This window comes from Salvelinus alpinus, chromosome 23 (genome assembly GCF_045679555.1).
Source record: "Salvelinus alpinus chromosome 23, SLU_Salpinus.1, whole genome shotgun sequence".
NCBI classification, from domain to species: Eukaryota; Metazoa; Chordata; class Actinopteri; order Salmoniformes; family Salmonidae; genus Salvelinus; species Salvelinus alpinus.
This window is the reverse complement of record NC_092108.1, coordinates 25,702,516-25,719,829: the sequence shown is the minus strand read 5'-3', so window position 1 is coordinate 25,719,829 and position 17,314 is coordinate 25,702,516. Positions and strand designations below refer to the sequence as shown.

Below are 17,314 nucleotides of genomic sequence, written 5' to 3'. Positions count from 1 at the left end.
GTGATGTGTCATTTGTGTTCATGGTGAAAACAGATCGACTAATCGGAGTTTGAGTGGAATTGGCTATTGCAAAGTTGTTTACCTTGTGTGTTACAACATTTGTATCGAAGTCTATTGTCAAAGCCCGTGGTCTTGTTTCTGGATCAAGCGTGCACTGGATTGGGTTTCGAGTGAGATTGGGGGTTATTGGATTGTTTACGTCCTCGCTAATGGTGTTAATTCCGGCGGACCTGTTCTCCACAAATTCTACACCTAGTCATGGCGACTTATCTTTTTCCTCCTTCTCAATTTTTTGGGCGCTTCTGTACTTCTCTTAGCAGATATTTTAGAGAGTATTGGTTTATGTTTTTAGCATCATTGAACGCTTTGGTACCCTTGTGCCCTGACACTTTGTATGGGTTGATTGTAGCAATAGTCGTTTCACTGGCGACGTTCTTTATAGTTATTTTGACCAGGGTGGTTATTAGTGTCGCGATTTCGTGGTAGATACCGTTTTTTTTGTGCATCATCTCTCACCGCTCCTGAGTCAGAATGGCTGCCGTTTTACGTGCTCCTAACCAACTGTGCTATTTTGTTAGTTTTTTTAAAACGTATTTTGTACATAATGTTGCTGCTACCATCTCTTATGACTGAAAATAACTTCTGGACATCAGAACAGCGATTACTCACCTCGAACTGGAAGAAGATTTTTTCTTTAACGAGTCCGACGTGAAGGGTATACTGCTTTCTCAGGAACGGGCCCAAATCCCCGTCATTTGCGTGAAGAAAAGATGGAGAAAAAGGGTAACGGAGGTCGGGCTGCCTTCTGAGAATTCGTAGGTGAGTGAGTAAACCCCCACTGCATCCATTCTTTTGGCCAACGTGCAATCATTGGAAAATAAATTGAATGATCTACGATCAAGATTATCCTACCAACGGGACATTAAAAAGTGTAATATCTTATGTTTCACCTAGTCGTGGGTGAACAACGACACGGATAATATAGAGCTGGCGGGATTTTCCATGCAACGGCAGGACAGAGAAGCTATGTCTGGTAAGACGAAGGGTGGGGTTGTGTCTATTTGTCAATAACAGTTGGTGCACGGTGTCTAATATTAAAGAAGCCTCGAGGTATTGCTCGCCTGAGGTAGAGTACCTTATGACAAGCTGTAGTCCACACTACCTACCAAGAGAGTTCTCATCTATGTTATTCATAGCTGTCTATTTACAGGCCATAAGGCCATAAGGCCATAAGCAAACAAGAAAATGCTCATCCAGAAGCGGCGCTAGTGGCCGGGGACTTTAATGCAGGCAAACTTAAATCCGTTATTACCTCATTTCTACCAGCATATCACATGTGCAACCAGTGGAAAAAACACTCTAGACCACCTTTACTCCATACACAGAGATGCATACCAAGCTCTCCTCCGCCCTCCATTTTGCAAATCTGACCATAATTTTATCCTCCTGATTCCTGCTTACAAGCAAAAACTGAAGCAGGAAGTACCAGTGACTCGCTCAATACGGAAGTGGTAAGATGACATGGATGCTACTCTACAGAACTGTTTTGCTATTACAGACTGGAATATGTTCCGGGATTCATCCAATGGCATCGAGGAGTATCAGTCATCGGCTTCATCAATAAGTGCATTGACGACGTCCTCTCCATGGTGACCGTATGTACATATCCCATCCAGGAGCCATGAATTACAGGCAACATCCGCATCGAGCTAAAGGCTAGAGCTGCCGCTTTCAAGGAGCAGGACACTAATCCGTACGCTTATAAGAAATCCCGCTATGCCCTCCGACGAACCATCAAACAGGCAAAGCGTCAATACAGGAATAAGATTGAATCCTAAAACACCAGCTCTGACGCTCGTCAGATGTGGCATGGCTTGAAAACTATTATGGACTACAAAGGGAAACCCAGCCGCGAGCTGCCCATTGAAGCAAGCCTACCAGACGAGCTAAAAGCCTTTTATGCTCGCTTCGAGGCAAGCAACACTGAGGCATGTATGAGAGCACCAGCTGTTCCGGACGACTGCGTAATAATGCTCTCAGTAGCCGATGTGAGCAAGGCCTTTAAACAGGCCGCAGGGCCAGACGGATTACCAGGACGTGTACTCAAAGCATGCACGGACCAACTGGCAAGTGTCTTCACTGACATTTTCAACCTCTCCCTGACTGAGACTGTAATACCTACATGTTTCAAACAGACCACCATAGTCCCTGTGCCCAAGAAAGCGAAGGTAACCTGCCTAAATGATTACCGCCCCGTAGCACTCACATTGGTAGCCATACCAACATCAAGGCGGTGACCCGTTCCTGTAGGTTCATGCTCTACAACATTCGCAGAGTACGACCCTGCCTCACACAGGAAGCGGCGCAGGTCTTAATCCAGGCACTTGTCATCTCCCGTCTGGATTACTGCAACTCGCTGTTGGCTGGGCTCCCTGCCTGTGCGATTAAACCCCTACAACTCATCCAGAACGCCGCAGCCCGTCTGGTGTTCAACCTTCCCAAGTTCTCTCACGTCACCCCGCTCCTCCGCTCTCTCCACTGGCTTCCAGTTGAAGCTCGCATCCGCTACAAGACCATGGTGCTTGCCTACGGAGCTGTGAGGGGAACGGCACCTCCGTACCTTCAGGCTCTGATCAGGCCCTACACCCAAACAAGGGCACTGCGTTCATCCACCTCTGGCCTGCTCGCCTCCCTACCTCTGAGGAAGTACAGCTCCCGCTCAGCCCAGTCAAAACTGTTCGCTGCTCTGGCACCCCAATGGTGGAACAAACTCCCCCACGACGCCAGGTCAGCGGAATCAATCACCACCTTCCGGAGACACCTGAAACCCCACCTCTTTAAGGAATACCTAGGATAGGATAAAGTAATCCTTCTAACCCCCCCCCCCCCCCTTAGAGTTAGATGCACTATTGTAAAGTGGTTGTTCCACTGGACATCATAAGGTGAATGCACCAACTTGTAAGTCGCTCTGGATAAGAGCGTCTGCTAAATGACTTAAATGTAAATGTAATGAAGTGCTTTGAAAGAGTGGTCATGACTCACATCAATAGCATCATCCCGGATACCCTAGACCAGGTATTCCCAAACTGGGACGGCCCGGTTCCATCGTGAGGTTAGCTCCTCTGTGGATAACATAGCTATGAAATAGACTCCTTCATACCTATCGTCACTACAATGGTATAAGAAACATTGACTTGTAGTAAAACCACTAAAGGTCCCCTTGGCATATGGCTTGAGGTCGGCATCGATTCTTACTGACACACGGTCAATGACATGGAAATTATCTGATGACGTCAGACTCACTCTGCCCAGGTTGCAGCCTACCAGGATACTTGGTTTTCTTGCCCTTGGCATGTTCACTTGTGCATGCATAATCGCACATGCACAACAGAACCGGGCCGCGGTTCGTGTGCAAAATATATATGGTTATTGTAGGTGAGAGTAGTTTCTGAATGTGGCAATGTTAAGTGTCTCTGTCCCTCTCTCCCTCTCCATCTCTTCTTTAACAAGTATCCATGTTGGTGATATGAATGGTGTCAGGATAATGAAAACCGAGGCAGGATCAACAACATTGTAGTTATTCCACAATACTAACCTAATTGACAGAGGTAAAATATGGAACCCTGTGCAGAATAAATATATTCCAAAGCATGCATCCTGTTTGCAACAAGGCACTAAAGTCAAACTCCCCAAAAATATGGCAAAGCCTCTAACCTTCTGTCCTAAACACGTGTTATATTTGGTGCAAATCAAATACAACACATTACTGAGTACCACTCTCCATATTTTCACGCATAGTGGTGGCTGCATCAGGTTATAGGTATGCTTGTAATCGTTATGGACTGGGGAGTTTTTCAGGATGAAAAAAGAAGCGGAATGAACCTAAGCACAGGCAAAATCCTAGAGGAAAACTTGGTTTAGTCTGCTTTCCACCAGACACTGTGAGATGAATTCAGCTTTCAGCAGGACAATAACCTAAAACACAAGGCCAAATCTACACTGGAGTTGCTTACCAAGAAACAGTGAATGTTCCTGAGTGGCCGAGTTACAGTTTTGGCCTAAATCTACTTGAAAATCTTTGGCAGGACCTGAAAATGGTTGTCTAGTAATGAAGAATTTTGAAAAGAATAATGGGCAAATCCCCCCTTTCCTTTCCTTTTTGGAAAGCTGTTAGAGACTTACCCAGAAAGACTCACAGCTGTAATCTCTGCCAAAGGTGCTTCTACAAAGTATTAACTCAGCAGTGTGAATACTTATGTAAATTAGATATTTCTGTATTTCATTTTCAATACATTTGCAATTATTTCTAAAGACATGTTTTTCACTTTGTCATTATGGGGTATTGTGTGTAAATTAATACATTTTGAATTCAGCCTCTAACACAACAAAAAGTGAAGGCACTGTACATGCCGGAAATATATATGAACAGACACAAACACAGACACACAAAAAATGTTGTTCATATAAACACATGTATCAGGTTTGTCTTAATATAAACACATGGATCATTTTTTACAAAAAATATTTTACACCCTTTTTCTCCCCAATTTCGATCTTATCTCATCGCTGCAACCCCAACGGGCTTGGGAGGTGAAGGTCTAGTCATGTGTCCTCCGAAACACCGCTAAACCGCGCTTCTTATTAACATCTGCCCGCTTAACCCGGAAGCCAGCCGCACCAATGTGTCAGAGGAAACACTGTTCAACTGATGACTGAGGTCAGCCTGTAGGCGCCTGGCCCGCCACAAGGGGTCGCTAGAGCGCGATGAGCCAAGTAAAGCCCCCCGCAGGCCAAACCCTCCCCTAAACCGGACGACGCTGGGCCAATTGTGCACCGCCCTATGTGATTTCGATCACGGCCGTTTGTGATACAGCCCGGGATTAAAACCAGGTCCATAAGTGACGCCTTAGACCGCTGCTCCACTCGGGAGGTCTCGTATCATGTTTATTTTAATATAAACACATGGATCATGTTTATCTTACAAAAAACACATGTATCATGCTTCTTTTATATAAACACATTGATCATGTTTCTCTTAATATAAACATCAAAACACACAGATTGACAGTCACATTGGCTGGAAGGGGACAATGGCCGTTACACATCCTAGAGCAGAATGCCATGTGTGCGTCCCCTCTAGCCTCCGTCCTCCTTCCAGCCCATCTCCCTGTGACCCTTCCATGACCTTCTACGCGACAGGTTCATCCCAGAGGTCAGGGCTCTTAGTAACAGAGAACTACGCCATAAAATTACAGCCACAGAGCCACAACTGGATAATGATGACACACTACGCCCTCAAGGTAACCATTTTTCACACATCACACCACTTAGCACCAACCCGCAGACATATCATTTCCCCTGCCACGCCCGGACAACAAATTGAATCACCAACCCTGTGGCTGGACATTCAAATGTTGGACTTTAGCCTCCCCTTGATCTTAAAATGGGTGGAGCTGGGCAGTAAACAACCACAACAACATCGGATAAACAAACACTTCCCGTAAGGGGAGGAATTTGTTAGGGCATATTTTCACTTCAAAAATCTATTTAATATTCTGCTTAAAGCAAAGGTTTGGCTGACAATGGCCCTGAGCTGCACCTATTGACTGACTGCGTCCTTCCTCTGAGTGAGAATTTAAGAGGTTACTGTTTTCCACCGTTTTTTTCTTTTGACAATTGAATGATTAATTAGGATACCTGCTGCGGCTGCATAAACAGGTTTGTTCTGTCAAGAAAAAATTGCCCGGTGGTAATTTAATAACAGGACTGTTTTTCCAGATCTTCAAGCTATTTTGTTTGTGTGGCCTCAAAATAACAATTTCCATATGTATTTATAACGACTATATCATATGCAGCTTTCCACTGGGGTCTTTTGAAAAACTAGACAGCGATCAAGAGGTCACACTTTATTTGGATATTCCCATGTAGATGATCTACAGATTGTCATACTATCAACAAACAATATGTTGATAAGAAAATGCTTGCTAAGGTTAGGTTAAGAATAAGGGTTAGGGTAAGGTTAGGGCTAGGGTAAGGGTTAAGTTTAGGGTTAGGATAAGGATTTGGGTTAGTGGATAGTTAGTTTAAATGTGGTCAACATATACAAAATTACTAAGCATTTACACTGCCTTGCAAAATTATTCATCCCCCTTGGCATTTGTCCTATTTTGTTGCATTACAACCTGTAATTTAAATATAGTTTTGTTTGGATTTTATGTAATGGACATACACAAAATAGTCCAAATTGGTGAAGTGAAATGAAAAAAAATACTTGTTTAAAAAAATTCAAAAAAATTACAAACGGAAAAGTGGTGCGTGCGTATGTATTCACCCCCTTTGCTACGAAGCCCCTAAATAAGATCTGGTGCAACCAATTACCTTCAGAAGTCACATAATTAGTTAAATAAAGTCCACCTGTGTGCAATCTAATTGTCACATCATCTGTCACATGATTAAATCCATTATAAAAAAATTTTAAGAATATGGCACCACAACAAACCTGCCAAGAGAGGGTCGCCCACCAAAACTCAAGGACCAGGCAAGGAGGGCATTAACCAGAGAGGCAACAAAGAGACCAAAGATAACCCTGAAGGAGCTGCAAAGCTCCACAGCGGAGATTGGAGTATCTGTCCATAGGACCACTTTAAGCCGTACACTCCACAGAGCTGGGCTTTACGGAAGAGTGGCCAGAAAAAAGCCATTGCTTAAAGAAAAAAATAAGCAAACACGTTTGGTGTTCGCCAACAGGCATATGGGAGACTCCCCAAACATATGGAAGAAGGTAGTCTGGTCAGATTAAACAAAAATGTTTATTTTTGGGGAAATTCTTGAGGGAAACCTGTTTCAGTCTTCCAGAGATTTGAGACTGGGACGGAGGTTCCTCTTCCAGCAGGACAATGACCCCAAGCATACTGCGGAAACAACACTTGAGTGGGAAACATTTAAATGTCTTGGAATGGCCTAGTCAAAGCCCAGACCTCAATCCAATTGAGAATCTGCGGTATTACTTAAAGATTGCTGTACACCAGCGGAACACATCCAACTTGAAGGAGTTGGAGCAGTTTTGCCTTGAAGAATGGGCAAAAATCCCAGTGGCTAGATGTGCCAAGTTTATAGAGACATACCCCAAGAGACTTGCAGCTGTAATTGCTGCAAAAGGTGGCTCTACAAAGTATTGACTTTGGGGCGTGAATAGTTATGCACGCTCAAATTCTGTTTTTTTGGTCTTATTTCTTGTTTGTTTCACAATTAAAAATATTTTGCATCTTCAAAGTGGTAGGTATGTTGAGTAAATCAAATGACACAAACCCCCCAAAAAATGTAAGGCAACAAAATAGGAAAAATGCCAAGGGGGGTGAATACTTTCGCAAGCCACTGTACAAACCATCTACTTGGGACAATCCAAATAAAGTGTTACCCAAAGATGTACTTCAGTTTGAGACTGCATTTAAGTGCAGGCAGGGCTAAAAGAACACTCATCACGATTGAGTTTCTCTATCAACTTACAAAACTTCAACAGAAGTTTCTGGAATTTGATATTCTTTCTGCACCACATTATTCTCCACTTCCCACATGGCCAGTGAGCAAGGGGCTGATCATCTGTCTCCTCTTGGTAGAATGAGTGCCACATGGACTAATAAAAACCCAGGTAATGGCAGTCAGCAACTAAAATAAAATACTTTGAGAGCGCCGAGCGGCCACTGCACTGACACTTCAATTTCCTCCCCAGCGGGAGAGATAGGGAGAACAGAGGTGAGGCATTATATAGTCCACATCACTGGGACAGTCTGGTTCATTTTTTACCCACAATACAACCCCGACGGACTGACTTCCAGATTCCATAGACAAGACCATTTACTTCTGACGTCCATCCCTCCTCCTCCCCCTAGCTCAAAATGGAAGCTTGTTTTCTTTCGATAAATATGAAATATGTCACCCTTCCTGCTTCTAATGTCTTTGAGGAGGGTTATAGCACAGTGTCTTCAGACATTACAGTTTGTGTATGTGTTTCTGGGTGTGTGTGTGCACATCCTTATGCGTGTTTGCCTCTGTGTATGTGTGCCTGTGTGTATGTGTGTGTGTGCCGGTGTGTGTATGTGTGTCTGTTTGTGTGTGGGCCTGTGTGGGTCTGTGTGTGCCTGTGTGTGTGTGTTCGTGTTCGTGTGTGTGTGTGTGCCTGTGAATGTGCGCCTGGGTGTGTGCATGTTCCCTCTTGCCCAATCATTAGTAGATATGTAGATGGAGCTTCATTATAACACAGCAGCAGATGTCTGTCTCCCAATTACATTATCACTGCAATAACCAGCCCTGAACACTACCTGGCCCAGTGTGTGGAGTCCATCACAAAATGGGCCCATGGCAAGAACACACTCCACTTGTTAATGATATTACCAGACATTTACAAAATGATTCCCTTGTATTAACTGGAGTTTATTACAAAAAGTGTGGGTTAGTATTGTAAGTAATCTGATGTCTTGTGTGTGTGTGTGTGTGTGTGTATGTGTGTGTGTATAAGTGTGTTTTTGTGTTTGTGTGTGTGTGTGCGCCTGTGCGTGTGTGTATGTTTGTATATATGTGTGTGTGTGTGTGTGTGTGCACGACTGCATGCATGTGTGTGTGTGTGTGTGTATATAATTGTTAGTATATGTGAGTGTGTGTGACTGTGTATGTGTGTGTGTTTCTCTACCTGGTCCTCTTCTCCTCCTCCCTCCTCGTCATACTTCAGGATGTTGTCTCTGACATCGTCCTCAGGGTCAATAAGCAGCTGCTTGGCCTGGCGCTCCTTATCACGACGCTTCATCCATACCACAAACAACAACACAAGAACTACAGAGGAGGAATGGAAAGGGAGGCAGGGAGGGATCGAGAGAGAGAAATATAAAGAAATAAATAGAGAGCAAAATATCCCATATTACAAAATATAAGATATTTTGCATACATATGTAAATCAATTCAGAATGTAAACCTTGCCACGAGATTGATCAGTGCTATCTATCTTTTGGGTAATCCATAAATAATCTACTGCTATCTCGTGGGCATGACGTTTAGCTCCTTAATAATCCCTGTGGCTATGTTTAGGGATGGTAAGGGATGGCATTTATCTTGTTTTGTACAGTGCCTTGCAAAAGTATTCATCCCCCTTGGCGTTTTTTCTTATTTTGTTGCATTACAACCTGTAATTTGAATAGATTTTTACTTGGATTTCATGCTTTGTTTCACAATAAAACAAGATTTTGCATCTTCAAAGTGGTAGGCATGTTGTGTAAATCAAATGATACAAACCCCCCAAAAATCTATTTTAATTGCAGATTGTAAGGCAACAAAATAGGACAAATGCCAAGGGGGTGAATACTTTCGCAGGCCACTGTATATGTGTGGTGGGCGCGGTGACGGCACTGGTGTCTGGTGTGTGTGTGTGTGTGTGCATGCGTGCACTGAGGCAAAGCGGCAGTGGGACACTCACTGAGCAGGATAATGATGCAGAGCAGGATGGCGATGATGGCGCCCGTGCCCAGGCCTGCAGCGACAATGTGCTGCTGGTCGGTGCAGTCCCCGTTGTGGTCACACTGACACACCTTGACCCGCAGGTAGGATGTGTTGGACATGGGCAGGTTGCCAGAGTCAGTGATGATGATGGGGATCTCGTAGATGCCGCTTTCCAGGAAACTGATCTTCAGGCTCAACTGGGCAAAGTCACCTGGGGGTGGGAGGGAGTGGGGGAGGATGAGAGCAGGAGGGAGACGTAAAGGAAGAGAAAGAGAGAAAAATTGAAAAATGTTACTTAACAACGAAAAACTAAATAACCAAAAACAACACTAACCTTAACCTCTACATAACAAATCCAAGTGCAACTTTTTCATCTATGAACTTATCTATATTGAGTATACAAATTAGATAACCAACTAATTACTACTGGGAAAAAAGCTGAACAGCATAACTTCCTATACCTGGAAGTTGCCAGCATATGTCATCCAAAATATGGTCAGGATTTATATTTATAATTTTATAAACCCACTGAAGACCTTTTGATAATGGCACTTAGGCTAAACTCCCCCAGCTCCTATTATCCATTTGGCTGTTATACTACTAATATATTTATTCACTGTGGTTTACACTCACAACATCTAACCACTAGCAATGCACAACAAATGAGTCATTCCTCTTTTTTTGTGTTGGCATAATTAGCATAATCAATTAGTGAGCTGCTTGATGAAGCGAAGGCCTGCTATTAATCTCTTTTATAGTACATTGTCTTCATTAAGGTCATGTGAGGAACCCACACTGAGAACACTGTCTACTGTTATAGGTCAATGCACCTGGCCCTATGGAAAGCCTGAAACCACATGTCAAACCATGGACATGAAGCCTATACAGTACTGCCTCTAAGCCGGTGCCAAGCACATACAGTCCCAAACCCTACAGTGTTATTATCACCATCCAAATAATTAGGGCCACACGGTACTGGTGGTTCTCCATTTTCATTGGCAGTTGATTGGTGAATGTCATTTATTGGCCAGAATGGCTCCTGGTGACCCAGGTCTAAATCGGTCTCTGATTACATGGGAAGAATGAAAACCAGAAGTACTGCCGACCCACAGGCCCAGGTATATTGATTAGCTCTCATTTTGTTATTGTTGTGTCTTACCACTGAGCCGTGTGATGGTCCAGTTTCTCCGTACGTCTGAGGGCCTGTTAGCCAGCTCGAATGCGAAGGGTCCGGCATTAGGGCTGAGGTCTCCGTCTAGCGCTGTGATGTTGAAGCCGTTGGGCTCAGGTTTCTCACACATCTCAGTCTCCTGGGGGTAGACGTGGGGCGCGTTGTCATTGATGTCCAGCAGGAAGATCTGCAGGGTGCCTGTACCGCTCGCCGGGGGAATGCCTGGACGGGACAACACACACAGACAGAGACACACGCACGCACACACGTACATTGATAAAAATATAGATTTTAACAAATCAACATAACGATAAGGGGAAATATATAACGAAGTGATCTGCATCATTTTAAAGCATGATGTCTCACTGCACTGTGGTAGTGCATAAAGTCCTTATCCTGAGCCTGGTGCTTGGTGCTAAAATAGGGCATAGAGGAGCAGCAGCAGCCACCCTGCAGGGACAGGACCCCTCCAGATGGGGGGAGGGCAGAGGGTCTGGGTGTGTGATCTGAAGAGAGTGTGTCTTCCTGACGAAGGGGGAGGCCACGGGGTGAGAATACTAAAGCAGACAGACAGAGAAGAGCCTACTGTCGCTGCCTTAGCCCCGGAGCCTTAGCTCCTCTATGTATTCATGGGGCTAAGAGGCTTTTTTGCCATTCAGGCCACGCTCAAAGGAGCTAGTCATCCAATCCTAACCTATTAATGCTGAGAAAACTCTATATTGGGTGAGTTTAAGCCTATTGGCCTGTGCTGTGCTCCGTGGAACAGGCTAAACCTGAACAGAGGTAAATCCAGTCAGGGAAGGAGAGAGGAGAGAGGTGAACACGTCCACAGTGTGACTGTTTAGTCTGGGCTGGCTCGGAAACATTTCCTTCAACAGGGTGGCTTTTGCTACATTGATGTCAGGGACAATGTTAACCTTGAACGAGGTAGCTGTGTTTAAAATTTTTGCTTGCTAAAAACAATATTCTCCTAGGTTACTTGTGGGAAGCAGATATTAGCTACGTACCGCTGTCAGAGGCCAGGAAGGTGGCGCTGTACATGTTGTCCTTCACGTAGGGCGATTCACGGTCCAGGACGGCGATGGTTGTGATGTGCCCGGTGTTAGGGTCAATTCTCAGCCAGTTGGCTGGGTCTGAGAGCCTGGTGTATCTGAGAATACAAAGGACGAGTCAAAAGAGAACCATTGCGCTTTCCCAGAAGCTTGGTTGGTGTGTAAAACCTGCAAATTCAGACAAACAAAAAGGTGTAATGGGTCCGCACTCAAAAAGATGTCGCATAAAGCTTACTTCCTTATTCTACTTTTTAAAATTATTTTCACTGCATCAGGCTTCACAGCCTTCTTCAGTGTGTACATTTACAGAGTACGAGGAAAGCGTACAGAAGATACAAGACAACCTTACATGTTAGTTTTTCTCTCATGCAGACATGTACATTTAAGGCTAAAGGTGTTGAATGTCCAGTAAAAGGGAGTGTTTTCATTGACGTAATGCCAGTCAGTGCTTTGAGCAAACTGTATGAAAAATTCTGCATGAATACAGCTATTTAGTGTCATTACTACCTAATGGTCTGCTGCATGAATCTATCAGGGTCCTGTGCTGTGAAGGTGGTTAGTGCTGATTCTGGTTGCATCCCCTCCTCCAGTTTGATGAGTTTGGGGTTGGGTTCAAAGTTAGGGCTCTCGTTGACATCGATGACCCTGATGGAGACCGTGGCGGTGGACTGGCGAGGGGAGTGGATGCCCCGGGCGAGGGACACCTCGTTCACCGCTACCACCGTCAACACGTACGTCCTGCTGATCTCATAGTCGATTGGCTGTAGGGAGGAAACCAACAGTATATAAGTGTACTTACTATATGTTTCATTGAGTGTAAGAGAATGGATGGATAAAGTATTTATTCTGTTTTTCTTGATCAGTAAAATATTATTATTATGCCATAAGACAAAGAACCCAGGAGAAGCTAGGAGCTACTGTAGCTAGTTCTACAACTGTTGACCAATTAGTCTTCAATTGCTACACACACACACACACACACACACACACACACACACACACACACACACACACACACACACACACACACACACACACACACACACACACACACACACACACACACACAGAGAGAGTTTAATAAAACAGTTGACATGCACCTTTGCTCTCTCTGCTATAGGTAACTCCTACAGCTTACAAACATAGAAGGCATTATAACCTATTAATTTAATCTTTAAGAGCTGTCTTCGCTATTCATGGTCAGTGGCCCCGAGGGGAGATGGGGGTGTGGGTTGAGTCAGACGGGGTAGCAGCCAGTCTCACCTTGACAACAGTTACCAGGCCCTCGTTAGTGGTGGGGTCGGTTGGCACGGAGAACCTGCCGGTGGGGTCGCCCCCGGTGATCTTGTAGACGGTGTTCCAGGCTGGCGTGTTGGGCTGGTCTTTGTCTGTCACCGTTAGGTTGGCCACGATGACATTCACCCGGTTCTCAGGCACCTCTCCAAAGAACTGCATGAATAAAAGATGGGGGATGGGACAGTTAGAGAGCAGTTAGACATACTGCTGCGCCAGTGGAAAACACAGGCTCTATGCTCCAGCACTACACTCCCGACATTTCAGGTAAATAAATGTCCACAGCAACTTATCATGTTATCTTCACCATCTTGGTCTGATAGAAAAACAATACACTTACATTACACAGAGGGGAAGCATCTCTCACAAATACATTCAGCACCTTTCTCTGCTCTCTTCTCCTCTGCTCTCGCTCATCTCCTCTCTTTGTCTGCCTGATGTACTTAGGATGTCAGTACTTACATGTGTCAACATCTGGACGGAGTAGGACAGAACAGCAAACGGATGACTGGCTAACAGCTAATCTTTATGCCATCTGAAATGCTCTGCAAGCAAGGCTGATTGTGTGCTATGTGTGGGTTAAGTACATATAGACAGTGTGACAGTGCTATGACTGTAACACACAGTGTGGTGTAGTACATGGATGTGAAGCTGTGTTCTTTCTCACCGTCTCTGCAGTGAACTCCGGTGGGTTGTCATTGATGTCCGTGACTTTGATGACGGCGGTGGCGGTGTTGGAGAGACCGTACATGGGGTTGCCCTCCATGTCTGTGGCCTGGATGATCAACGTGTACTGAGGTACTTTCTGCAAGAAGAAAAACATGTTGGAAAAGATTTAACTATGTATACGAACAACACCTAAACCCTTGTGTTGAGCCTTACGTGTAGGTTGAATCTTACATAAACCAAATAATGATCATTTTCAATTTCTCTACATTATTAAGTTCAATTTCTCTTATCCTAACAACCTAATATCTGTCAAACCACAATGAGGAGGTTGAGGAATCCTAGTTATTCTCACAATGATCAAGTCCACATCATTTCCCTGTGGAGAGAGAAAGGATCTATAGAAGTCTGCTTGCTATGGGAGTGCAACACTTCCACATTTCCACTCTGTGTAGCATCATGGTGCATGATGGGTAATCCCACTGTAATAAATTACTCCCCTCACATTAAAAGCCACTCAAGTGACTAGGTAATGAGAATCGGGCAAATTACTTTCATGGTGGCAACTGCCGTACATATAACAGCTATAACAGTGGCCCCAGGGGAGAACTTGATATAGAAGGCCAGCTAGCCAGATTGCCCTCGCCAGAATTGCACCAACTGGCTTTGTTTCCCCCCCCTCAACTTATATATTTATTTTGTCACTTCCATCCAGTATAAGCAAGACCATCGCCATGCAATTAAATAGGAGAGTGTTACCATTAATAGCAACGGGGAGAAAAAGAAACATTTATCTGCTCAATGATGCATGTTGCCTCCTTGTTAGAGGCAATAAGTATGAAGTGGGCGATGAGTCCATTTCTGGGCTCCGTTGGTAAAATGGTAATCAGTCATGCTTAGCGAGCTTAATTAGTTTTGAGACACAGTGAAGATTATCATCAGCAAAAACAACCCAAAACTACAATGTTCTGTTTGTTTTCAAATCTATCTGCAATCCACAGCTCATTTAGGTAAACAAAGGAAAGGATATCTTGACTTATGCATGTTAGAGGAGTGCTGTGCAGCAAAGGAGGAGCACACATGAATTAATGTGATTAATGGCTATGATACTGGGACTGTGACCTTAATGCTACTGCATTGGGGGTTTAATAGGCACACGCATACACAAACTCCTGTATTGCGTACCTCTCTGTCCAGGCCGGCTGCGACGGTAATGATGCCTCCTGTCTTATTGTTGATGGTGAACATGTTGGATGTCGGGCTCTCAGGATTCTGGGATACGATCTTGTAGCGCAGCATCCCATTGGCTGTTTTGGGGTCATCTTTGTCAACAGACGTTACCGTCATAACAAAGGTCCCTGAGTGATGACAAGACAAACAGAAGATGCAAATATGGGATTCAACAAGGGTTTTTAAAACAGTATGACCTTGTTTTATTTCAGTACTGCATTTAATTTACCTACAGTCACTAAACTACCCTTTTATGAGGATCCATTGAATAATATGGAGCACAGTCAAAACATAGCCCCCCAAAAACTTTGGCTTTGTCTGAAATGTTGACAAAGCACTTCCACAAGAGAATACATTCTATTGGCAGAGATCTTATCCATATCGAACAGCAGCAAAATTAACAAAATGACTACCCCCTGTGATTAATCAATGCTGTTTTATCTAGTGATAGTTTAGTGGCCCCGAAGGCCAGAGAATAGGAAGGCTGGGAGGTTGGTCTAGGCCACTACCTGGTTTAGAGCCCTCAGGGATGGTGCCGTTCCAGATCTGATGGATGAACTCGGGCCGGTTGTCGTTCATGTCAATCACATTGATTACAATGTCGATGGGGCTCTCTACTTGGTTACCATTCAGATCCACAGCATGGGCTCTCAGCTGTAGGGAGACACCAGAGAGATATCAGCACTCAGCTGACTGTGGTGGACACATGCATGCAAGAACCAAACAATAAACATTCAGCAAAAACACTTACATTTGCCTGAGTAGAACTTTGGCATTGCAATGGCTCTCTTACTTCAGCTATTTCCAATTATAGAAAAAAAATAAACCCAGAAATTTGCCTTTCAATAATGTTAATGCTTGTTTGTTCACAGTGCAGCGCTTCCAGCGATGCCTGCTCCATTATACCTTCATTACAAACCTGCAATTTATTGTTTTTTTTCTGTCTGCCCACTCTCACCCTGACTACCAAGGGACCTTGAGCACATGCCAGCCAACCTCCTGGAGTATACAGACAATGTATTAGCCAAAGATGACACTGGATAAAGAATGCTTAATGCTTGGTACAGTGTTTAGAAACCTTTTCCTGTAACTGTTCAGAATGTCTGCTCTGTTTCTCCTGTTCACTGAACTGCACAAGGCCAAGCTTCTCTCTCTATCACCTAAAGTGAATGCACATCACTTTAGGTGGTGCTGAACCAAAGAAAGCTTGAGATGAATAGGACCCGCAGACACTATTGCTCCACCTTACTGTTATTTGGCTAGAAAATAACAATGTTTTAATCCAAAATGGATCTTGACTTTGTCAGTATGCGTGGTCCTAATCATCTCCTCTCTCACATAGACCCATGTGTGTGTATGAGACTTACATGGAAGTTGGAAATGTGTTCTCTGTCCAGGGGTTTCATGACGGACAGCTCTCCAGAGATGGGGTGGATGATGAAGATGCCAGTGGGCGGCTGGTCGGCTCCGGGTCCAGTCACACTGTACCTCAGGGAGCGGTTCTTGTCATTGTCCGACCGGATCTGTTTCAGAACCCAAAAGTATGTTGGTCAATGATCAATAATAAATTGTGGGTATATATACTGCTCAGAATTCTACTTTAAAAAATGATGTTATGGTGGGGGTATGTATCGGTGTTGGTGTGTTGCACCGTGCTTGAGTCCCGTTGGTGAGTGGTACAGACAGATCTTCCTCCCTTGATGTGCGTATGTGTCTAAACTATATGTGAGTGTGATGTATTTGAGCCTCTGTGTCTTCCCTGGCCTGTCTATCTCTACCCATAAGCCTTGGTATCCATGGTGTGTCTGGATGGTGCCTGGTGCCTCTCCCTTATGTCATCCATTAAACTCAGCCCCCTAATGCTTCTGGATTAAATATAATACATACAGACAGTATATACTGGACTTAGCACTATGTCAGGAACCAGTAAGCTTATGTTGAGAAAGGATATACTTCTTAACTGACATGAGAAGGATAGCCAGTCCTCCATCATTCATATCCACCCACCCCCTGCCCCTTGAGCACATGATAAAGTGAGGATAATATCTCAACAGGAAACCTGAGGGAAACAAGCCACTGGAGGGCTCTTTGTCCTTTTCACTCTCATCTCTAAAGCTACATAATAGCAGGAACATTCATAGTGACGGCTTGCCTGACTGGGAGAGGGAAATCAGATGCTTTAGCACAAGCACTTGACCTTTCAGGATGTGGAGTCAATATGGTGGTAAATTGAGTGATAATGCTGGTAGAACAGAAATGACCGGTCCAAAATCTGCTGCTGCTCCATAGAACCATGAAGCTCAGAATAAGAGCACCGTCTCCTTTCAGGTTGTGGATAACCGGTGTGTAGGTGTGTGTGTGTGTGTGTGTGTGTGTGTGTGTGTGTGTGTGTGTGTGTGTGTGTGTGTGTGTGTGT

General features: G+C 44.3%; 1 protein-coding gene across 1 annotated transcript in view; it reads right to left on the bottom strand.

Moving 5' to 3' along the window:
- LOC139550664 (cadherin-2-like) overlaps positions 1–17,314 on the bottom strand; it is a 114,020-nt gene that overhangs the window by 16,269 nt on the left and 80,437 nt on the right. Inside the window, exons 5-14 of the mRNA XM_071361690.1 lie at positions 16,266–16,421; positions 15,408–15,552; positions 14,854–15,026; positions 13,670–13,807; positions 12,973–13,158; positions 12,217–12,470; positions 11,665–11,807; positions 10,646–10,879; positions 9,464–9,697; positions 8,687–8,826 (exon numbers count right to left, since the gene is read on the bottom strand). Of these exons, the coding sequence (XP_071217791.1) occupies positions 8,687–8,826; positions 9,464–9,697; positions 10,646–10,879; positions 11,665–11,807; positions 12,217–12,470; positions 12,973–13,158; positions 13,670–13,807; positions 14,854–15,026; positions 15,408–15,552; positions 16,266–16,421 (1,803 nt within the window). The remainder of the gene's footprint in view (positions 1–8,686; positions 8,827–9,463; positions 9,698–10,645; positions 10,880–11,664; positions 11,808–12,216; positions 12,471–12,972; positions 13,159–13,669; positions 13,808–14,853; positions 15,027–15,407; positions 15,553–16,265; positions 16,422–17,314) is intronic.